This window comes from Macrotis lagotis, chromosome 6 (assembly GCF_037893015.1).
Source record: "Macrotis lagotis isolate mMagLag1 chromosome 6, bilby.v1.9.chrom.fasta, whole genome shotgun sequence".
Classification (NCBI taxonomy): domain Eukaryota; kingdom Metazoa; phylum Chordata; class Mammalia; order Peramelemorphia; family Peramelidae; genus Macrotis; species Macrotis lagotis.
The window spans coordinates 73,492,277-73,516,800 of record NC_133663.1 but is presented as its reverse complement, the minus strand read 5'-3'; the positions used below and the strand labels follow the sequence as shown (position 1 = coordinate 73,516,800).

Here is a 24,524-nt window from a genome sequence, read left to right as displayed (position 1 = left end):
AATATGTCTGAAACAATCATACAGAATGAGACAGGAATATACAATAGGGTCAATGATAGAATAGAATTAATTTTTAAATGAGAACCAAATGATTTTTAATTTCCTCATAACCAACTTACTCACTTTTATTACCTTAGTGTCCAGTGTACCTTTCCCATCTTCTGGAAAAGATCTCTTCCTCCTCTATAAGGAATGAATTTATTTAGCTCAAGAATAGACAGGGTCAATGCCTGGCCATGCTCCAATCTGAGAATATACTCATTCGTGAACTATATTCCTAAACTCTATGTAGTCAATGAATGTGCACTTATTTAGCACCTATAGCATGCCAGGCACTACTTAGGGAAACATTCACTGCTCTCAAAGAGCAGCACATGAAACAATATGCACATCCACAAAACAGATATAAAGGAACCTGCCTGGATCAGGAGGAGAACCAATAGTTGACCTCATCTAGAAGGCAGTGAGTCTAGAAGAAAACCAGGGCATTCAAGAAGGAAAATTAAGGAAGGGGTGCAAGTTTGGGGGATACATCCAGTACAAAGAGGTAAGATACCAAAAATGGAGTGTTTCATGTGAGGAACAAATAGAAGACCAGGCAAGAAGTAATATGCATCAAGATTGGAAAGGTGGAGTTGGGAGTTTATTTGACAAATAGAGGAGTTTATGTTTGGTCTTAGAGGTTTTGTGAGCAAATTGTAGGTAGCCAATATCCACGTTTTCTCAGAATCACAACAATGGCTACAGTAAATCTGAATGGGAGGATTCTCATCCCTAGCTTTTGACAGCACTGCTTAATGGTACAACCTAGTGGAAAATTCTTTTCCTGTTTAATATAAAAAGCCAGTCTTTGCGTCAGTGTGAGGGAAAGTCTTCCTGGATTTTTACAGGCTGAAAAGATCCTGAAAAATGTCTGTTGCTTGGATGAGGGAATTTCATCAGCATGTGTTTAATCATTACTTTCATCCTAGCATAATTTTAGACATTTGGGAAGGGCTTTCATTCTCCCAGCAAGGGCTAACCTTTAAACTTTGAAATTCTAGGGAGCAAAAAATTCTAGAGTAGAAAAAAATTGAGGAAAATGAAAAAAATCAATAAAACATTTTTAAATGCATAGAAGAAATTTGAAAAAAATGTTTAAATGAGGACACAAACAAGGAAATTTTAAGACTATCTTAATTTAATATGCTCTTAAACTATACAAGTTCATGGTTTCAAATACAATCTTTGGTCTTTGAATACTGAACTATGATGATCATTAAGTTCATAATGTAAAAGAAATGAAAAGACAAAGAAATTCTTGGTGCAGTTAGTTAAACTTCTCTCATTTTTTTAGTTTTTTTTAGTTTTTTTAGTTTTAGTTTTATTAGTTTTTTTAGATTTTTTAGTTTTTAGTTTAGTTTTTTTAGTTTTTTTTAGTTTAGTTTTTAGTTTTTTTTTAGTTTTTTTAGTTTTAGTTTAGTTTTTTAGGTTTTTTTTGTTTTTTTTTTTTAGTTTAGTTGGGGTTAAGTGGCTTGCCTAAGGCCACTTGCCTAGGTAATTATTCAGTGTCTGAGGCCTCATTTGAACTCAGGTACTCCTGACTCCAAGGGCAGTACTCTATCCACTGCTCCACCTAGTAGCCCCTTCTCTCATTATTTTTAAAAAAGTTAAGTAAAGTAATCTAGTCAAGAACCATCACTACCCTTCTTTCAATATAACTAAGCCAACCTGGATGTTTAGAGCAAATAAGAAGGAAGTTTTCAAAATATTGGTCAGTAATAGCAATAATATCATATTCATGTCTTCAAATTAACTATTAAATGCCAGAAGACTTTCAAAAGAGCTATCTCTTGTCCAAATTACCTGACCACAATTCCAATTAAGTGGATTTATCATTTCATTTTGTTTGAGGCATATAGCTAATTACACAGTGGATAGGGAGCTAGGAAGATCTGAATTCAAATATGGGCCTCAGATTCTACTGCATGGCCCTAAGCAAATCAATTAACCTCTCTGTCTCAGTTTCTTCAACTGTAAAAAGAAGGATCATAAGAGGAAACCATCTCCAAGGCTGTTATGGAGACCAAATGAGATAATATTTCTAAAGGCACTTATCACATAGGATCTCTATAAATACATATTTCCTTATTCCCCAGCTATCAAGGCAAATGGTAACCTATCCATGTCTATCTATTCTATATGACTCTCATCCATATCTTTCCATATCTTTACCACAAAAGGTTCACTCAGTGGCCTGGAGAGGGGAAGATTCTTTTCCTTCTCTTAACATTATGAAGATAACAGTAGAATATATAAGGATCCCAACTGCACTCTAACCAGTCTAATTTCTTTTTTTCACTCAAATATTTATTTAATTAAAATCATCAATCCACTTATTTGTATTTTCTCAAAAGAAGAAAAAAATGAAAGCTATAGAAAGTTGGCCAACTATGTTAAACACAGGAATTTTTAAAAAATCATTCATTTATAAATTTATTTGTAATATTTACATAAATGCAATTTTATAAATATATTAATAAATGTAATAATATATCACATTTATTTATAGCTATAAAAATAGTCTGCTCATTTGGCAATTTTAAAGAACAAAATCTAATTTATTAAGTATTGAGAAGCTAAGCACTCTTATTGCAGTACTGAGATCAGTTCTGCCAAGTCACATCACTTTCAGTCTACTGCTTGGTGAGAAGAGTTTTTGAGGTTCCTACATGGCTTTTGGAAATTCTAGCAAATGCAGGTGTGAAAAGCCCAAGCATAGAAGGAATAATTTATTTCAAAGGAAGCAAACTTTTGATCTAATCCTCTAGAATCCAGCATTCCATGATCATTTTGGGAGTATGGGTCTGGATTAAGGACCAACAGGAGGACCACTTCCAGTTCAGAAGTAATATTAACTGTAATAATTCTAAGTAGAGCAACATTAGTATCACCATTTACAGAAAAATAAACTGATATACTGAGAAGTAAAATAAGAATTTAAAAAAAATAAGCATTTAAATAGTGCTTATCATGCTAAGCACTTTTATAAATATTATCTCATTTGAAATTCATTTTAACCATTTACAGATAAGGAACATCTGAGGTAAGATTTGAACTTGGGTTTTCCTGAGTCCAGGTCCATCATTCTACCCACTATGTTATGATCCAGGTAGTAAATACTATCCAACTGTGCAATCTTTTAGTCATTTCAAAAGAAAATCAGGACGTTAGGTCACCTTTTGATTCACTTTATAGGATTCAGGCTCACTGGTTGTAGGCAGATAAAGGCAATTGATAGAATCACAGGATCAAAAGTTCTTATTTTTCTTACTGCTCTCCCATTCACTATGAGAAGGGTTCAGATCTAATAAAATAGGGACTCTCTAGAATTACTTAATGGACTGTCCCCATATATAAGCTTGGACTCCATCTCTATGACACTGTCGCATTATCACTTCAGCACTGATGGAACAAGGTTACTTCAGGTCCATTCCATTCATAAGACCTATAGAATTATAGACATATAACTGGAAGGAATATTTATATCTGGGAGCTTATGTAGTGTAGTAATTCTTAATATCAAGTTTATGAAATTGGTTTTTAAAATACAGATTCTGATAGCTATTTCAATATATTTGTCTTCCTTTGTAATCTTATGCATTTTATTTGTGCATTTTCAACATTACTCTAAGAAGGGATTCCTAGGCTTCACCAGATGGCTAAAAGGGTCTATAGCACACATACCCAAAGGTTAAGAAATACATCCTGTTTTACATATGAGGAATGTATATTCCAGAGACTTTCAGTGAATTGTCCAAGAGCCCCACAGGTAGTAAATGGCAGAGCTGAGATTTTAATCCAGCTCCCTTTACTACAAATCCAGTTATCATGTTTCATCCATTCATATTTGGGATGACTCGAGGATTCTGGGAAATAGCCTGGGCTCAGGGGTATAATAACTCAAAATTTTTTCAGTGGCCTCAAAGGTGTCTCTACTTAAGTAGTTAATCACCTGTATCAGTCAAGAATTCACTGGTAGCACTTCGCATGACATGTGCGGGCATCCATTCAGAAGTGGATATAATAATATTCAGCACTTTGAAGACCTGCAAAGTAGAAAGGAAAGACAAAATGTTAATATATCCATTAGAGTCAATTTTGGAAATGCACTTACCTATCTCAGAGGCATTTTGTATGGATTAATTAAATTGAAAAAAAATCTGTAAAGGCTTTGAGACCAAGACCAGGTACAATATAAAGGCCCCATGACCCTGTTAATCTCTATTGTTATTAATGTCCATCTTTTAATAATGATTATAGCCCATATTCACTGAATACCAAGTATGTGTAAGTGACTATGGGAAATGTTGACTTAGACAAGGCTGCTGGCTATTGGTCAAGTAACATAATTTATTATAAAATTACCATCACAATGACACAAGAAACTAGCATGTGGTCTTTGTTTCAAGTGAGGAACATGTTTTTTTGCTTAGATGAAAAATAGTTTGCCTCAGCAATTCAGATCTAATATCAGAAGATCAAATGGCCTTCCAAAATAGTAAAGTCTTTCTCAAAAAAAAATTTTCTTAAAAAGAGAAATTAGGGGAGGCAGAGATTTTTTTTCACCCAGAATACATAAATGTTTTTTTGGGGGGGGCAATTTTGTAAAATCAATATTTGCCAAACCAAAAATCATATTGCTTTTCATTAGGAAAAAAATCAGCAAAATCAAAGAATTTCACATTGCTCCACTAGTGAATAAATCACAAGCATGAGATCATAGCTATTGTTTCTGTTCACATTACAAAAGTGAATTAGTTAAATGTTTGCTCAAAGATTCATTTTTGCAACCTCCATCAAAGAGAGAAAAATGTGTTCCATGATCAATTAGAGTTTTCTACATAGGTAGGTTGAGTGGAGTCACTTTAGCCTTGTCTGAGAGTGGCAAAATTTTGAGGGATGTTGACAACACTTTGAGTTATTCAGAAGCATAGAACCAGGTGAACTTGATACCTTGAGGAAGAGCAGGTTAGCTAAAAAAGGAAACTACCATCTAATGACTTTTCCCAGCAGCACTTCTATGTCTGGTGATCTTTCTCCTTCTCTTGTCTTTGCTCTGTTCCAAAAAAAGTGAAAGTCACTCTTGTTGTTTGAGGATCTTTCTCATTTCCCATCTCAACTGCATCAAATAGACATCAGTTATTGCCTTTCATCCTAGGCATAGTTTGTGCTTCTTTCCAGAAATACAAAAATGATTAGTTGCGATTCTGGTAGTCTAATTCTTACTATGCATGTTAGAGTCATAAGGAGTATCACATGCCCCAGTGTTAAGGAAGAGCTTGTATCCCCATCCACCCATGCTTCATCAAGCACAATAGTTTCCTACTCATTTGAACTAGCAAAATAATTTATTTTGGAAACAGTCTATGTTTAGATAAGAAAAATGAAGGGTGAAAGTCTATTTTTCCTCTTGGAAGTGACATATGTCTGAAAATAAGTCTAGTGGGGTTAGCCTAAATGATTTCTTTCTCTCAAGTTTTTATCTTTGATTTCATCTTCTGACTAGGCATCTTTCCTATGTAGTATTTACGAATGGCTATACCATGTGGAATTCATTGGTACAGAGATGCCAATACAAAAGCAACTTCAATTTGATGACAATATGTTTATTGTGTTAATTGCCTTTCATCCAAATGCTCCCTACCCCTTGATTATTCTCACTCTTCTTAGCTCCTCCAAGTCTTCTGAAGCTTAATACATTCCTTCTCTTTTCAATAATACTCTGGTGAGGAGTATGAAAAAGCACCATTTTATTCTAAAAATAGTCACAGTAGGAGTGATTTTGTACTTCTATGTGGCAGTTGTCATCATTGTTACTGATAATTAGTTTTATTTTTTCAAAGTATAATGTTCATATCCAGGCATAGTAAGTAAGTGTTCTAAATTCCAACTAAAGACAAAAAATTATTATTCATCTTCTAGAAATCTCATTTTTTGTCATATGATTTTTATTGTAAAACTTGGAAGCTGGAAAAAAATCATTAATCCTTTTTTAAAATTTGTTTCACTGCAGCACTACTTTTGAACTATCTTTAGATAACAAGATCTCTAATTGTTGAGAAGCATTGAACATGCACAAGAAAAATGGTTTTATGGGAAGATTTGGCAAGATACTTTAAAAAATTTCTTCTATCTTTTTTGTTTTTACATGCCTGCATTTTCTAATGTATTTCTTTCCCTACCCCTAACCTCAAAGATGTTTTCTTTATAATAAATACAAAAAGAAAAAGTTACATAAAACTAAATGTTTTTGTGTAGCATCTCACCGAAATGTTCTCCCACTTCTATAAAGGGGGTTGGGAGAGGGGAAATGTCTTCTCATATCTCTCCTCTGGGAACAAATCTGGTCACTATAATTTGACAGCAATCAATTTCATTGGTTTTGTTGTCATTCTTTTCATTCACACTTTAAATCTATTGTGATTTTTTGTTAGTCCTATTTACTTCACTGTATCATTTCATGTAAATCTTTCCAAGCTTCTCTAGCTTCAGCAGATTCATCATTTCTTATAGTACTAAAACATTCCATTTTCAAACCACTTGTTTAGACATTTCTTAATCAATGAGCATACTGTAAATATTTTATACTAAACTATAAATCATTTAGTGTATATGAGTCCTTTATTTTTCTCATCAATCTCATCTTGGGATTAAGTGAATTATCAAGGTAATATTTATTGGCATGGTACTTTTATATGAATAGATGAAATAATAGAATTTAAATTCAATATCTCCTTTTGACAAAGCAGATCATATGTAACCTTTAAGAATATAATGCTGAGGTGTGGCTAGGTGGCACAGTGGATAAAGCACCTGGAGTCAGGAGTACCTAGTTTCAAATCTGGCCTCAGACACTTAATAATTACCTAACTTAACCCCATTTGCCTTGCAAAAACCTTAAAAAAATGTAATTGTGGCACAGCACAGGTCCAGTGGTTTCCATGCAAGACATCCTACCCTCTGTTCATCAATGACTATAGAAACTGCTAAGATGCCAAGGTATGTCTATAGCTCCATTAAGAGCCATAAATTCTCAGTAGAATGGTTTGACCGAACAATCTCAGTTCCAACTATACTTTTGGATTTACCCTAAAGGAGAATCCATAGATCCACTTTGGAACTGTCAGATCAGATTAAAATAAACTAACTTGATTCAGATTCCCACACTCATAATGGAGCTAACATCAGACTAGTTTCCAAAGCTTGGAGACAGTGGGGGGGAAGTACTCCACTGTACTTGCAATGCCATTTGTATCACTCTTCAGTCTTCTCAGCCCTCAAGGCATTGAAAAATGGGAGAATCATGAAGGAACTTTTGTACATCAGAAGAATTCTGGGAAAAATACTAAGCATCTTATATCTGGTCTTTCTCATATAATAAGGCTTGATTTTCAAAATTAAAAAAATTTTCAAATACTGTCCACATAGAAAGACATAAAAACCTAGACTCCAGAGAAATTTCAGATAGAAGTTTAAGAGTAAAAGTTTATTTGTCAGATCCTTCCTGATAAAAGTTAAAGTTTTAAAATACAAAATCTAGTAAATATTTTCTTGATGGTGTTAAAATTCCATTAGCATGAATTTTATTTCATAATCATGACAATGAACTCATCCTCTTTCTCTGGACAACCACCCAACACAATTCTGAGGGTACCAAATAAATGATTTTTCTCCTCTCATGTATTAGAATTCTCAATTCTTCCAGATCCTTTCACCAATCTAGGATTCACACTTAGTTACTTAGATTAAAGAGAAGCTTTCAAATGTCTTCCCAATCTGAAGGTGATATCAAAGTGGTTCTATGTTTGTCTTTGAATCTGCAAAAACATGACCCATTGATGTTTCACTGTTCCTAGCAGTATGCTAGCTATATCAATTAGTCAGACTGACTTGTTGGATCTGCAGTGCCACATACTTTGCCCTCTTTCTTTTGATATTAAGGCTCTCTGTCACTACTTGACAATATGTGGAGTACATTTCACAGGCTTAAAACATCAATACAGAAATCTTTTATCCTGAGCCAATATTTTCAGGAGTATTTTTCAACCTCAAATTGGTAGAAAAGATAGACTTTTGATTTCAGAAAATTGGATACACAAGCAAGACTTAAAATTCCTAAGTATCTAGACATGTCTTTTCTTCAGAAATATTCTGAAGTTCTATCTACATAATTCATCTTATAATAGAATTTTAGAACTGGCTGGGAACTTAAACATTATCAAAAGCTACCCCTGTCAAGATGCTCTTTCATTTCCTTATATTTATTTTGTACATATCCTATAATTATCTGTAAACATGTTGTGTACCTCAAGTAGAATGCATACACCTAAAGGGTAGCAGCTCCCATTTTGCATTTGTATCTTTCTCATCTAGCCCAGTAGCTAGGAGATTATAAAATGCATTAAATTAAAGCTAGTAGGAGCTTATTAAATGCATGTTGCTTAATTTGTAAGTTCCAAATATATAATTTCACATATTAGACCACTGAGGTCAAGAGAGTTGAAGTAACATGTCTGAAGTCAGGTAAGTTAAGAGAACTGGAACCTAAAACCAAGTCATCAGAGTACAAATCAAAGTGTTCTTTCTATAATAGCACTGGTTCCCACTTTTAGATCATTTACAATCAAAACAATTAAGTGGGGGTAGTGGATAGAGGGCTGACCTTAGAACCAAGAAGATGTGAATTCAGATCTTAGCTCAGACATTTATTTATTAGTTGTGTTACTCCAAGCAAGTCACTTAACCTCTTTCAGTCTCAGTTTTCCCCATCTATAAAATGATAAAAACCCTACCTCAAAGGGTTGCTGTGAAGATCAAAAGAGTCAATGTATTTAAGACATTAAGAAAAACTGAAAACAATATAAATATTACAGTGATAGTTCAGTAGTAAAGTGGGTAATAGTGATGGTAGATTCTTTAAAGGAATCTTATTTCCTACCTTTGCAAACCTATACAGACTATAGGTTAACTATGAAACATCTGATGTCTTCCTTATAGAAGTATATTTTAATAAATTCTAGGAATACCAATCTTATTTTCAGCTTTAATAGCTGGAGTCTAAATTGTGATGATACTTAGCTTCTCTGTAATACATTCAGAAAATGAAGGAAATATTCCAAAAGCTGTATGAGGGGGTGGAATCAACTTTCTAACTATTTTCAGAACCACTGACCATCTGGGCCCAGGATTCTGCCAAAGCCTCACTATTGAGGTGCCACACTAATAGCATCTCCAAAGGTCTCTGATTCACTGAGCTCATTGAGAGTTTCCAATAACAACCATTAAAACCACAAGTAAAACTAACACTGCCAATTGGAGACAGATATTCAGGCATTTTTCCATCTTAACTGGTCAATAGTCTCATCTTCTGCCTTCAGATAGGACTGAACTTTTCCATTCAAAGAACCTGTTAAAGACCACTGAAATAAAAGTTCCACTGTCAAAATTTATTATGTTTAATGATTTCAATTCTCAGGATTCCACTTTATGTTTAACCTCAATTCCTCAGCATTAGGGAGGGAACTACATGGCTCAAGAGATAAAAAAACTAGACTTGGAATCTGGAATGTTGTTGCTGTTCAGTCATTTCAGTTGTGTCTGACCCTTCATGACTCCATTTGGGGTTTTCTTGGCATAGGTATTGGAGTGATTTGCCATCTCCTTCTCCAATTCATTTTACAGATGAGGAAACTGAGACAAACAGGGTCAAGTGACTTTCCCAGAATCACATAACTACTAAGTGTCTGATAACAGATTTGAACTCAAGTCTTCCTGACTCCAGGCCTAGAGCTCTATCCACTCTCTATTTACCCTTGGAGTTCAAATATAGTTTTAGACTCTAGCTGTATGAGCCTTTAATCTGTCTATCTGTTTCCTCATCTGTAAAGTGGAGATAATAATACCCACATTCCAGGATAAAATAAAATGAGATAAAATCTGTAAAATGCTTTACAAACCTAAAACAGATATATGGATGGTATTATTTTAAAGAAATTCAAGCCATAGGACAGAATAGATGACCAGCAGCAATATAAACTACATCAGTGATGTGTGATATAGTGCATGTAAGATAACAGCAAATGCTAACTATCTTAAAATAATCAAAAAATAGCCATTCAAGCTACAGGAAAAAGAATATTGATTCTATAGCCAGAGCAGCTGGGTTTGAAGCCTGACTCTGCCTTTTTGCTACTTGTACAATCTTGGGCAAAATAACAATTTTCTAAGTGCTTCAGCACCCTAGGCAGCTAGGGAGTGCAAAAGATAAAATGCTTTACCTTACAGGAAGACCTGAGTTTAAATCCAGCTTTGGATACTTAGACCTGTTGTCTAGTCACTTAACCTGTTTGCCTCCATTTCCTCACATGTAAAATAAGAAGAAACATGAGACATGCAAATTTAGAGACATCTTCCTTCCAAATGACCATTTGGACCATTTATGCCCTATCTGTGGTAAAGCGTTTTGATTTTATATTGGTAAGATCAACCACAGCCAGATACACTGTACAAGCATGTCCATATTGTGGCCTCATTTTGATTCTCTTCAAGGCCAAAGGCCAAAACAAAAACAAAATTGGGAATAATGATAACTCCTATTTCCTATGGCTGTACTTCAAGGATAAAATGAGATGCCACTGGCAAAGTATTTTGGAAATTTTAAAGTGATACATAAATGCAAATAATAAGAATATTTATAAACAAACAGACTGGACTAGATGGCTTCTAAGTTACTTCCAATTTTTCATCAATGTTTCTTTGACAACATTAGCCTTTCCATTTTTATTGTGTGACTTCAATCTTAAAAGAAAATAGTTTGGGCAGCCAAAGAATTAGCCACAGATGTAAATTCACTTGAAGTAAGTCTGACATCTGAGTGGCTTTGGAGACACAATTTCCCCCAATAGAACAGATGATAAAAGTTTTTATAACTATTCAGGTGTTTGTGGAATATAGAGGTCTGGATAAAAAGACTTCACTTCCCAGAATCTTTCTCAAATCTGGTACACAATTTTTGATGCAAAGAGGAGATAAGTCCCAATATGCAAATCTTTTTTAAAAAGTGCCTAGCTCAGGAGATTCTAAACAAGTTGCCTTGAATATCTGCATGGGAAATGCAACTACTGCACAAACACTCTTTATGGCTCAACTGCTCCAGAAAATATGTCCCCTAGGGCTAAGAGGAGCCATTTGGAATGAAAACTAACATAATAGGAAGATTGGGAGTCTCTAAAGGTCACTGGAATTTCAACCAGATGTTTTCCTTAGCCTTAACAGATCTGGCAATAGGAGTAGTTCACTTATCCCCTCTGCAGAATTAAGTTCAAATATTAAAAAAATAAACAATCTCTGCTTACCCCAACCATCCAGTGGCTTTTCCTTAGAGTTCAAAGTATTATTAAGAGTCTTCTATTGACCTCCACAACTTTTGACTAAGTTTATAACAGTTCCCCTCCTTCGCATTTAATGAGAAGAGGATGCTAAAGGATATAAGTAAGCATCAAACACAAGCAAAGGAAGGGAATGAGGTGATCTCAGGATTATGAACAGCTTCACTCTTCAATCCAGAGCCAAAGTCCAATTTGGTGGAAGAAGTTCACTGGGACACTCTAAAGTGCTACTGATGCCAAAAACTTGGCATCTGTTTTAACATCTGTCCATTACTGTCATTATGTTAACATCTGCCTGATGCCATTCCCTAGGAAATCAGTGTCCTTCGCACATTTTGAGTCAGAAGTAAGAGAATTCCCCAACCTGTATAGGCTTCTCTCCCTTTACATCCTTCATTCCCCAATCCTTTTTTTAAAAATGTCGATATTTGCAAACACATCACAACCTCAGAGAAGTTGAGATTAATAAAATTTTTTACTTTGACTACTACTCTCCTCTTCTGTTTCTTTGTCTCCCACTGTAGGCAAGCTACCCTCACCCCTATCTTCAGAACATGTATTGTCCTCGGAGTGACAATCATACTTTATTAAACCACAGACATCTCCCTATTTGGAAATGAATGCTATTGTTTAAAGGCCATTAAAATTTCTTTTTTAGAAGACCATGGCCCCACTGCATCATGGAGAAAATGATAATGAATTCCCCACTCCTGCCCTGCTAGGTATCTCAACACATCAGCAATGCAGAGAACCTTTGGGAAAGTTCAGTTTTGGAGGTTGTTTATTTTGCAGCAATTGATGTTTGGTCCAGATGGGTAGCTTTTTTTCCCCTTTCCTCTAGGCTTTAAATTGCACTGCAAACCTCCAGGAAAAGAATATAAACAGTTTCTGAATTTACGGTCTTTAAACAAAACTTCTTTTAATTTGAGGGCATTCCTTAATATTGCTTCGTATGATATTTTCCATTTTTTTGTGACTTCCTTTTTCCCAGACTACAAGAAATTTGAAGTAATCCCCCACCCAATACACACATACCCATCCAAACACCCCCTCCCCTTTCCAAACTTGGACAGTTTCCAAATGCAGCTATCCTAAAACATGAATAAAATGCATTAATTTCCTTGAGGAACAAGGACCCTGATAGAAGGAGTCAGAACTATAGAAATAAATCTTAGCTAATGCTATCTCTGTTCTTTATGTGACTACCCCCTGCAATATTTACTCAAATCATCTGCTCCAAAAATGGACCAAGGAGCCATGATACCTATTGAAAGCATAACAGAGAGGGTTGCACAAATCTTTAATAGAAATGATCATATGAGGCAATTTTTAAGACCTAAGCTTTCTAAATCATTCATTTCTGAGATGTTGAAATGCTATGAAAGATTTCATTACTTAATGTCAAATTGTAACATGGACAATTCATCAATTTTAATCTTGTTGTCACCATTTCCTATTCATAGTCTTCAAGTAGCAAAGAACATTACTTTTATGTATTTTGTACATTATTTCTGAGTATTTTCATTGCTTCAACTGTCACATCAGCATTTGGTAACTCTTATGTCTTCAGGGCAGTTAGGTGGCATAGTGAAAAGAGCACCAACACTGGTGTCAGGAGGACCTGAGTTCAAATCTGACTTAAGGAACTTGACACTTACTAAATATATGACCTTGGGCAAGTCACTTGACCCTGATTGTCTTGTATCCTGAGACATCTCTGTCATCCTGGTTCATATCTGGCCATATGGTACTGGAAGAAATGAGGCTGGTGATTTAGCACAGTACCCCCTCACTCAAATCCAATTCACTTGCTTGCCATAGCATCACCTTCTTGATACCTTGGTCTTCTTTGAGATGAATGACAAACATATCATCATCATATCTTCAGGAGATTCAATAATTTGGTTTATAGGTATGGAGCACTTTGTTTTCCATTACTCTATTGCTACAAAATGTGTGTGTGTGTGTGTGTGTGTGTGTGTGATGTGTGTGTGTGTGTGCTAAGATTTTAACAATGTGCTAAGGAATTCCTTTACTTTTAAAGTAAGCATGTGATTCCTATTCTGTTGTGAGCTTCATATGACATAATGAAAACACTTTGAAAAGTGCAAAGTCTCAAACAAATGTAAAATCATATAATATCTTGAAAGAACTATTATTAGCCCATCAATCAAAATCCAGTTGTCAAAGAAAAACAAAGGATTGAAAATTTCATGCATAGACAGAATCTTATAGCCATTTACCAAAAGTTATAAACATCCCTTTCTAGGGTATACAGGATCCACTCAAGCAAGTGACCAACCAATAAGCATTTGTTCAGTTTCTATTATGTGACTGAAGCTGTGCTGGTGCTGACCTGGGTTCTGGATACAGAGGCTGTTTTAAATTTCAAAACAAAACAAAATATGATGAAGCTTTGGAGGTGGGGTTGGAAGAGGGGGGTAGCAGGAGGTGGAGAGAGATGGGGAAAGCTGAGGAGGAAAAAACAATGAGGTGGTTCAACCATGATCTGTCATCTTTCAGTTCTAACTCTTTCTACTAAGTGAATTGGAGCACCAGGCTATAAATCTTATATATTCTAGGGCCAGGAAAATTCTCCATAGCTTTCAGTCTAAAATTTGCATAAGATTTTGGCAATATCAAATTTTCAAATAAAATGATTAACAGACTGCCTTAGGGTGGCCTTTGAGAAAACAATCTTTCTTGAATCTTGCCACCTTGATAGAAATTTTCTTTTAGGCTTTTTTTTTGGTTTGGTTTTTTTTTTTAGTTTTAATAAATAGTTCATGAGTGAGAGGATAGAAGTCTGGAGAAAGAAATGATCCAGATTCCAGAGGCACCCTTCAGTGCCTGAAATCTGATTGATGAAGTCCTTGGCAAGGAATGGGGACATCTTATTAAGGAGGGATTGGGCTCTTAGTTCAACTATCAATGCAGTTAGCCATAATTACTGGCATTTTAGGAGTATCTACTTCAAGATTTCAATAGTGGAAAATGAGTCCACCTGATCAGAAAGCCTGTTTGCTTTGTCATAGCACAATATCATCCAACAGATTTTGTGAAGCAAAGAATTAGAATTTGTTAGTAGGATGTCCATAATCCAGTCTAATTCCAGGGTAGGCTGAGAGGCCTGTAAGCAAAGTATTTGTTGAAACAATGTTTTAAAGGCACTGCCAAAGAAACACAGAGAATTTATAGCTTTGCACAATAGGAATCAGCTACATTTATGCAGCAGGAAGATCATTTATAACCAATTTCTAAAAGACACTAAGCATCAATTGTAAAATGTTCAAATCAAGGCCAGAAATGGCAATATTTAAAAGAGGTCTATTGAGCTATGCTAGATTGCAGTTGGAATCAAGAATTTCAGGAACATCGCATGAGCTTATTATGATAAAATCTTTGTATGTGTCGGTCATTAGCCTTTTTTACCACTGAGAAATAGAAGCCTAGAAAGTAGAGAGAATCTGAAACAAAGACTCAGGAGCTCAAGGGTCTCTAACCAAGTAGAATTTATCTACTATTTTGTTCTCTCAGCTATACTGACCTTTCTAAGGTTTACAAGTACTCCCAAAGGACAAGGAATGGAGCGAGCACTAGTATCTCTTCCTCTGCTCCATTTAGGCATTTTTTTTTGTTAGTTTTTCCCACCCTCTTCCCATCTCATAGCACCAGATGATAGCTAACCACAGATCTTAGTATGAGATGACTCTGAAAGTCTCTTCTGTGTAAAGTAATTGTTAATATCAAGAGGAAGAGGAAGGAGAAGATAAGAAAAGGGAGAGAAAGGGGAATGAAGAAAGAAAATGTGGAGAGGGAGAAGTAGAAGGGAGAGAGGAGAAAGAGAAAGAAAAGGAAAAGTGATAGGGAAGAGAGAAAGGAGTTTGGGAAAAAGAGTGGCGGAGAGAAGAAAGATTTAAATAACAAGATTTGAATTTCAGCAAAGTGTTCTCAAAAAGAAAACCCTGGGGAGGCAGAGTAAAAATATAATTGCTACTAGAATGTGGAGGAAGCCCAAAGTCAAACAAAGGAAGGCTATTTCTAAGTCCTTTTATATGAATCAACCCCAGGCAAAGCTCAAAACAAAAATAAAGTTTCTTCCTCCAGTCCTGTGGTCTTCCTTTTCTATAATAGTCTCTCCTCTTTTGAGCTCTTTCCTCCTTTCTGGTGCCTAGTGCTTATGTGCTGCCCCTTGGACACCGAGTCCCTTACCACTGTCACTGATGTGTTCTGATTAAACTTGTCTTCCTAAGCAGGACTTCAAGAATCCCACCCCCCAATAGAATGTAAATCTATTTAGTGAAATGATGCTTTATTTTTGTCTTTGTACTGATATATAGTAAGTGCTTTATATGTACTTATTAATGATTACTCTTATCCCTGTTCTCTGCCAGTTAAAGTATTAAATTCCTTCCTGACACTATTTACAAAGACATCAGAGAATACCATAACCAGAAACAATGTTAGAAATCATCCAGCTCAACCCTCTCATTTTGAAAACTAAGGATATGAAGTAACTTAGGCAACTATCACTTGTAATTAGTAAAATCAAAACTTGAACCTAACCCTCGCATAGAAAATTCAAAGTCATCATGCTAAGACCACTAGGCTGGGGATATTCATTGTTGAAAGTGGACAGTGGGGTTTCATACTCCCCAAACTGTAGCTGGAAAGTGGTTTTCTAGAGCACCTATGTGTACATTTAATGTCTAACAAAACCTGTTTCTAGGTTATGGAATTTTTTAAAAAATACAGAACTTCTAAGGCCAACTTCTAACCAGCACATGATGAGCTATTTAATTTTCCTCATTCAGTCTCATAAGCAATGACTTTGGATCCAAGCCAAGGACAGGGCACCTGGTAGAAAAGTGCATAGTCTTTTTCATCATACTTAATTATTGCAGACAAAGGTTGAACTTCTGAAGAAAAAGAGGAGGGGGAAAAACCCTCCAAAGTGGCTGAGTTTCAGCCAAACCTATAGAATGTGAACATAGAATTACAGACTATTAGAAGAACCATAGAAATCAGGCTGTCTGACTACCCCATTTCACAGATATTGTTGCTGTTCAGTCATTTCAGTCATGCCTGAAGCTTCATGACCCCATTTTGTATTTTCTTGGCAAAGATGCTGGATTGGTTTGATATTTCCATCTCCAGATCATTTTACAGATGAAGAGCCTGAAGCTAACAGGATTAAGTGCTTTGCCCAGAGCCAAACAGATAATATCTGGGGCTGAATTTAAACTCAAGTCTTCATGACTTCCAAGGCCAGTACTTTGTCCCCTGTACCATCTCAGTATCCCATTTTACAGATGGGGCACTAAGACTTGAAGGAGTTAATTGGCTTACCCTAATTCAAATGGATAATCTGGGGCAGAGCTGCATGTTGAACCCCAGGGCTCTTGACTCCCAGTTTTTCCCAAAATTAATCCAGTGCTGCCTTTTCTTCCCTATTGTTCTTTATCATCTCGCATCATCCTAATACAATTATATTAGTAGTAGCATCTTCCCTGGAAGTCAGTGGGGCTGCCTTGTAGCCCAAGTGGGGCTTGTCTCATTTAGAAATACTAAGTTCCTTGGAGGTTACAGGGATGTGGGTGATGTGAGAATGCCAAGGTAGCATAAAGGTGACATAGCTGTGAGGAAAACATTCTCACTTCTCTAGAGCCATCTGACTCCTAAGCTCCCTACATGTCCAAATGTAACATGAAAACAGATCTAGATGCTTAACTGCGTTTCATCACTTATGATTTGTGGTTTGTGTCTAGATACCTTTTTGACAAAGTCTTAGAGTCAGTAACTAGGCAAATTAGACCCGAGAATGTAGAACTAGACATAATGTTTGAATTTGTTGTTTTGTTTTTTCAGTTGCTGTGGATAGCAGATTTTTTTAGGGATTGTTTTATGACTGAGAGAAACTCACATATTGGTCTTCTTTACCCTTGCTCTCTTTCAAGCCCAGGCTTGTGGAAATGGTGCTTGATTTACAGCAGTGTAAACCTGTCCACAAAACACCCAGAGACTCTTCTTTCCCCTTTGCTGGTTTTTATTACCTTTCTCCTTTTATTTCAAATATAGCCTTGCAGAAGGTCTTATGTGAGGGAGCTGAAGTACTTACTCACTGGCTGCTCTCACAAGGCTGTTCAAACATTTGACTACTCTTTCTTGGTCTTAAAGAGGTATTCCACTCATACTTTATTTCCTGAAAATAAAAATAAAGACATCTGGAATATCTGGAGTCATTTGCAAAAAAATATATATGAAGATGATTTATGATTACCTTTCTCAGATATATTCAAAGTGAGTATTCAAACCTGATCTAATTAAAATTTGCAGATCATTGGAAGGGGAAAAAGGATCAAACATTATTACTCTAAGTCACAATTGGAAAAGAGAATAACAATAGGATAGTGTTTTGCATTTAGAATGAAAGGGCTTTTAGCAATCATAAATTTATAGTTAGAAGGGACCTTAAAGACCATCTAATCTTGCTCCCTCATTTCATAGATAAGGAAAACTGAGGCCTAGAATCTTACCTACATGACTTGCCCAAGGCACACAGATAGGAAATGATAGAGATTATGTAGTCCAATCTTTCTGTTTTACATAATTAGAATAAAAATCCCTAGATTGTTTCTCTTTCTCTATTCCTTCTACCAAACTGTTTTCTAATTGATGAAATTAATTGCAGGCCATATTTTCATATTACCTTTCATTTTACTATTTTGACCTATTTTAGAACTTCAATAATTGATCATGAAGAAAATTAAGATATAATCATCCAAGTAGTTCTCCTACCATCTACAAAAAGACAAAACCAATTCCGGAAACTTTAAGCCTATACTCTGCTTTCCCTATGCCCATTTTCTTTTATACTTAAGACCTGTGTTCCAGAAGTAAACTTTAGGGAATAATGAGTTCCAATCATATTCAGGGTTCTCCCCCTTTAAAGATAGGAGCTTACTACAAACTACAAAAAATCTCTCTCTCTCTATCTCTCATATATATATATATATATATATATATATATATATTTCTGTATGTGTGTATTCTTGTAGTACATCTATGTCCATCCTTCCATTTATCTGTCTGTCTCTTGAAGTTCAATATAGCCTCAAGAAGTTATGTATCTATTCCCCTTTTTCTTAGCAAAGCTGCCTGAGTTACACCTGAATATTTCTTTTGTTTTTCAAGATTATAGGATCAGAGCTCTAGCAGAACCTTAAAGGTCCTATAAAGTCAGTTTTTTTAAAAAAAAATTAGGAAACTGAGGCCCCTGAATGTTAAATGTTTTGCCTAAGTTCTCTCAGGAAGGTTGGATGTGACAGTGGTGGGGTTTTAACCTAGGTCCTCTGAGTAAAGTCAAATCTGTTTTCATTGCATTACCTTGCTAGATCTCCAAGAGAAAGATGCTGCCCATTTTCTTGATGATAGTCACCAATTAGACCAAATAATATTCTCATGGAAGCATACAATCAATCTAATTTCTTCATCAGAAGAATGGAAATTTGAACTCAGCCTCATATACTTAATACTTACTAGCTGTGTGACCTTGGGTTAATCCTCATTGTCTAGAATCCAGAGCCATCTCCAGTTATCCTAATCTGTATCTGGTCACTGGACCCAGATGGCTCTGAGAGAAAAGTGAGGCTGGTGACTTAGCACAGCCCTGCCCCTCACTCAAATCCAATTCACGTGCTTGTTATGGTATCACCTCCCTGGTGTCATGGTCTTCTTTGAGAATATGGGACAAACATCATCAACCCTTCATACTAAAAACTTACAGAATTACAACTGTCTTCTCATTCCAGATTAAATAATTCAATCCCATTAACCTTTCCTCAGAGGTTCTATTTTAGTTTAATCATTTTCAGTGTAGAATTCTCTCTGGGTCCTCTTCAAGGACTCTATCTCCAAACATGTTGATTTTTGTAATGCAGTTTACTCTTTTAAACAATTTTCCTAGATGTAGGGACTTGGGTAGCAGGTAGAATTACTGTAATTCCAAACAGTGTCATCACCAGGACCATGGGCAACTGAAATTCAGCAAAGGTACGTCTTGGAGCCCTGAAATCATATTTTGGTGGGAACTGGGAACCTAATCAAAACTGAACACAGTAATTGCAAATGAAGATTTGAACTAGCTAGACAACATGCACATCAATGGAATATGGGATAAATATCTAAACTTTTAAGGAGATATGACCATCAAATGCCAATGAGTGGCTGAATGTAGGAAGACCAACAAGCTTTCAGAAGGACAATAATAAAATTAAAGAATTGAAAGGAGGATTTTTCAATTATATAAAAATGACTCTGCTATGAATGGAGCAGCTCACTACTTATACTGTAACCCATCAGGTCTGGTGTCATGCAAAGGGTCTTCCTGGCACATAACTGATATCATCAATTAATATTTCCTTATACCCACTGACAGTGCAGACTATTGTAAGTGATCGTGTATATACATGATCAATATAGGTCTATATTTAGCATGGTTATAAATGTGTTAGATTGCTTTCTGTTGGGAGGGGGGAGGAAAGAGAGGGAAGGAGAAAAATGTAAAACTCAAAACCTTGTCAAAAAAAAACTAGCAAAAAAACTACCATTGCATGTAGTTGGAAAAACAAATAAAACGTTTGGAAGAAAAACAGATGATGTATGGAGGTTAATAAAATTCAATCAGGTCTCTCTGTGATCTATTTGGTTATACATAGAAAAGGGAAGCTGTGGAAAGGAAAGCATTTCCCCAAATGTATCCAAATGTATAAGTAATAATTTGAGTCTTTCTTTCCTGAGTCCAATTTCCTCTGCCTGACTCTATCTACATTGCCCTTTTGAGATAATCTAGGATTTCAAAAATGAACAACTTCAATAAGGAAAAGAAGAAAAAGATATTGAAGGAATTAGAAAAGGAAATGAGGAAACCAAACTATCTCTCTCTTTGCAGATGATACAATGATATAGAGAATCCAAGAGAAGCAACTAAAAAGCTTGAAGAAATAATTAAAATTATTGAGATTTTATTTGACAGATTCCACCCAATCTCTAATGAATGTGAAAAAAGATTTGTACTGCCATATGTAGTCCTTTTGTTGAATTCATTGTGTTCTGGGGCCATGTTTTGTTTGGTTTTGGTTTTTATTTTCATCCCTTCTTTCCCACAAGCCCATTGAAAATATCATAGATGTACATATATGATGATTGGATAAGAACTTTTCCTCTTCTACAAAAATCAGGTAAAATCTAAACATCCAACTTTTATTCTTGAACTCAGTTTTCATAAGCTAATATATGAAACTGTTCTGTGATCTATTTGATTATGGCTAGGAATTGTCTTAAGGACAGCAGCCTTGGAGATGCAGAAAGGCTTCTGTGCCAAAGGCCATGATTAATGCTGGAACCAAGCCATTGGTTCAATTCACTATTTAGCCTTAGATGCTTTTAGAGCAGGGGTTCTTGGCTCTTTCTATGTCATGGGCCCCCTCTGGAAGTTTGGCAAAACTTATAGACCACCTTCTTCAGAGTAATACTTTTAAATGGATAACATAAAAAAATAGAATTACAAAGGAAAGCAATTATTATGGAAATAAAGTTACCAAAAATATTAACACAAACAAGTTCATAAATACCACACCAAGAACCTCTACTTTAGACTTTAGATGCTAATAACATCAGGGACCTAGCAGAGGGTTGTGGAATTGACTCAGTCTCCCCAGTATGTTTAGTAAATGAGGATGACAAAGACTACAGCTTAGGTGACCTCCACCAGTAAAATCCAGGGAAATCTGGATTGAGTTCTGCAATCATCTCCAGTTAAGGTTTCCAATATGAATCTTATAGCTGGGGCTTAAATACCAGATACTTGGCCACTTTGTTTTATACATGCATATGACAGGGTGAAGGAAAGAAATATAAATACAGGTGTAGTATGTGCAAATAGATAAGTCACCACCACACAGAGACCCAAAATAAAATAAGAGGTGACAGATGCTATGGATTTAATGAGACACTTATGGTAAGTAAGTTTTGTTATTTTAGTAACATTAAGTATTTTTTTACTTTTCAAGTTGGGACTATAAAACATATCTGACCTTAGTTCTACAGGGGAAAAGTGTCCTATTATAAATCCATGGCAACAAGTGAGATATTTAAGAAGGGAGGTGTTACGTACATATTGCCAAAGACCTGTATCATGTAGGAAACAAAGAACTGTCAATGACTGCTTAAGAAATCATGGGGTTCGGGTTAGAAATATATCTTTATTCCTTACCACACCTAAAGCTCCTATGACTATATTTCTGATATTTCTAGTTATTTCAAAACATCAGCAATATGGCCCATTCCCACTCCATTGCTTAAACCGTGATAAACAATGCCACTTCCGTTTCATTTAGATCTAAAGTTAATTATCAGCTTAAGCTGATACAAGTGTGAACAAGTGTGTATGCATGAATGTAGGAACGCAAAAGTGAGGAAGGATTCAAGAATAAAAGATTTGAAGATGAGGAAGAAGGGAAGGAGAAGGGAAGGAGGGAAAGATTGAAGGAGAAGGATGGGTGATTGAGTGGGGACAGAAGGGAGGAAGAGAGCAGGGGAAAAGGTGGGGAGAGAGGAGAGAAGAACAAGGAAAAGCAAGGGAGAAGTAACAAGAATAAGAGGAAGTGAGGGAGGATAGAGAGAGAAGTAGCTAGGGGAGCTAGGAAATAAGGAAGGAAGAGAATGGAGAGAGAAAAGGAAAAGAGGGAAGGAGAGAGAGGCAAGGGATAGCAAGGAAAAGAGAGGTGAAGGAGAGAGAAAGAGAAAGGGGTAACAAGAATAAGAGGAAAAGAGGAGGGAGGCCAGAAGGAGGGAAGGAGGGAATAAGGAAGGAAGAGAATGGAGGGAGAGAAGAAGGAAAAGAGGAAGGAGAGAGAGGCAAGGGGATCAAGGAATAGAGAAGAGAGGGAGAGAAAAGAGGGGAACAAGAGGAGGAAGAAAGAGGAGAGGGGGGAGAGAGGATGAAATTGAATAATCTTAAAATACCCATCTATAAAGAGCCAGATTATGCTTTCAGTGAGGCTTCTATGAACCCAAGAAAATAAAATTTCTACTGACTTTGAAAAGTTATTCTTGTGGTGGTTGCTCTACTCAAATAAATAAATGCACAAAAAGGTAGCCAGCAGATTAAAGGAACTCCATTTGTAAAAATCAAATGAACCACTAACAACACTTGTTTGAGATATGAATAAATCATCCACAATGAATTATTCATTGTTATCAAGAAACATGCTGGGAATTCCAGGAACTGGGCTCAAAAAGGTGCTATAATCCAGGAGGTAAGGGAGGTGGGGGCTTGAGAGGGTTCATTGTCTTGTATTCCCACTGAGGAGTGAGAAGACAAACCAGATGGGGTATCAGTCATCTGCTAGAGATAGCCATACCAGTCCTATTGTCCTATTTATAAATAAGTCTCTAGTGGCCTTCCTAACTGGAGGACAGGGCCAGCAGAATTATCCCTAGAATTCTAATTTAGCAAACTCCAAAGAGTTTGTGCCAAAGAGATCTGTAATAAAAGAACAGAAAAAACAAAGGAAAGGAAAGGAAACTATATATACATATTTACATATATAGAGAGAAATATATATAGAAATATATATGTGTAGGTATATATGTAAATGTATATATAGACATGTATGTGTGCATACACACATATGTGAATGTAAGTATAAGAAGCCAGTGGAGATGACGGGAAACAGTGGTAAGTGGTCAAATTGGAGCGAGGATGACTAGAGATTCCCCAGATGATAAGGTACTGCCTAGAGTAGCTTTTCTCCGACCTCCTCCTCCAAGGCTTTGTTTTCAGCCGGTCCATTTTCATTAATTAATCTATTTCTGTATGTATTCTAGGTCCAAACTGCTTTGCAGGAACCACCATCATTCCGGCTGGCATTGAAGTGAAAGTGGATGAATGTAACATCTGTCACTGTCACAACGGGGACTGGTGGAAGCCTGCTCAGTGTTCAAAACGTGAATGCCAAGGCAAGCTGACTGTTTAAAGCAGAATCCCAACCAATGACAAGTCCATAAAATGAAAAAAAAAAAGGTTATGGCTTCTACACTGCACATGTTTAAAACAAAACAAAACAAGACAAGACAAAAACTCCTGCCAGCTACAACCGGGTCACCAGCAAAACCTTTTAGGGTTGACAAAAGTGAATATTTTACTAAGAGGAAATTTCTCTCTTTCTCTCTCTTGCTATACCGAATATATACAGTCTATAGCTATCTAACCCGCTTTTGTAAGTCCCAATGCTTGACGGTGACACGACGACGGGATTTCTGAATCAGAAAGGAAGTACCATCCATTCACAGACGCCTTTGCTGGTGATGCCTCTAATCTGCCAATTTATCTTCAGCTGTTTCACTCCTTTTTACTCTTCTGTATGGCACTCTCCTATATGGGTTCCCCCATTTTTAGAATCTTGGGGACCAGATTCTATAGAATGGAATAAAAAAATGTTTTCAGCTGAGCCAAAATGCTGAGAAAAAGGACTGTGAGCATAGTGAGCATATTTACAACTAGGAGCACACCAAGACTCAGATTAATCAAATCACCCATGTCAATCATGATCACATCCTGGATAGGAAAAGAGAAACAGAGACTGGGAGAGGGCACTTAAGGGGCAGGGTTTGAGGGACCGAGGGCTTACTCCACCTGATGGTGCCTCACCCATTGAGGGAAACCACTTGAGTTTGAGAAACTGCCAATGCAAACCTAAGGTGGGAAGGGAAACTGGACCCATATACAGCCATGGCAAAGAAACAGGGTTCCTCTTGAAAGATTTTAAAAAAAATACATTAGCCACCAGACTTCATCATCCTGCTGTATTGAGTTTGGACTGTCCCAAACACTTTCAAATAAACATAATAATAGCATCATCTGGCAAAATAACTCTGAGAGCCAAGTTGAACAGTCCCACTGTGAATTCGAATTGTTCTAAACAGCCTTGGCTCTGGAGGCCAGATTTGGTTGAAAGCCAGGAGGTTATATAGATTTCCTGGACTGAGTCTGTATTTATCATGTTATAGTAACATCCTCTCAGCCCTATGTCG

The 24,524-nt window shown here is 36.1% G+C and overlaps 1 protein-coding gene across 5 annotated transcripts in view; it reads left to right on the top strand.

Annotated features, from left to right (window-relative positions):
• VWC2L (von Willebrand factor C domain containing 2 like) overlaps window positions 1-24,310 on the top strand; it is a 169,674-nt gene extending 145,364 nt beyond the window's left edge. The window contains exons 2-3 of one of the 5 annotated variants that reach the window (XR_012469716.1): window positions 6,965-7,041; window positions 23,319-23,403. Coding sequence is in view for 1 of the 5 variants with exons in the window: in XM_074192566.1 (XP_074048667.1) it covers window positions 23,319-23,467 (149 nt within the window). In the remaining 4 variants the exon portion in view is untranslated. Of the gene's footprint in view, window positions 1-403; window positions 548-6,055; window positions 6,141-6,964; window positions 7,042-23,318 lie in introns of those variants that run through there. The other 4 variants (XR_012469717.1, XR_012469715.1, XR_012469718.1 and 1 more) reach the window with 4 other exon arrangements.
• The last annotated feature ends 214 nt before the right edge of the window (window positions 24,311-24,524 follow it).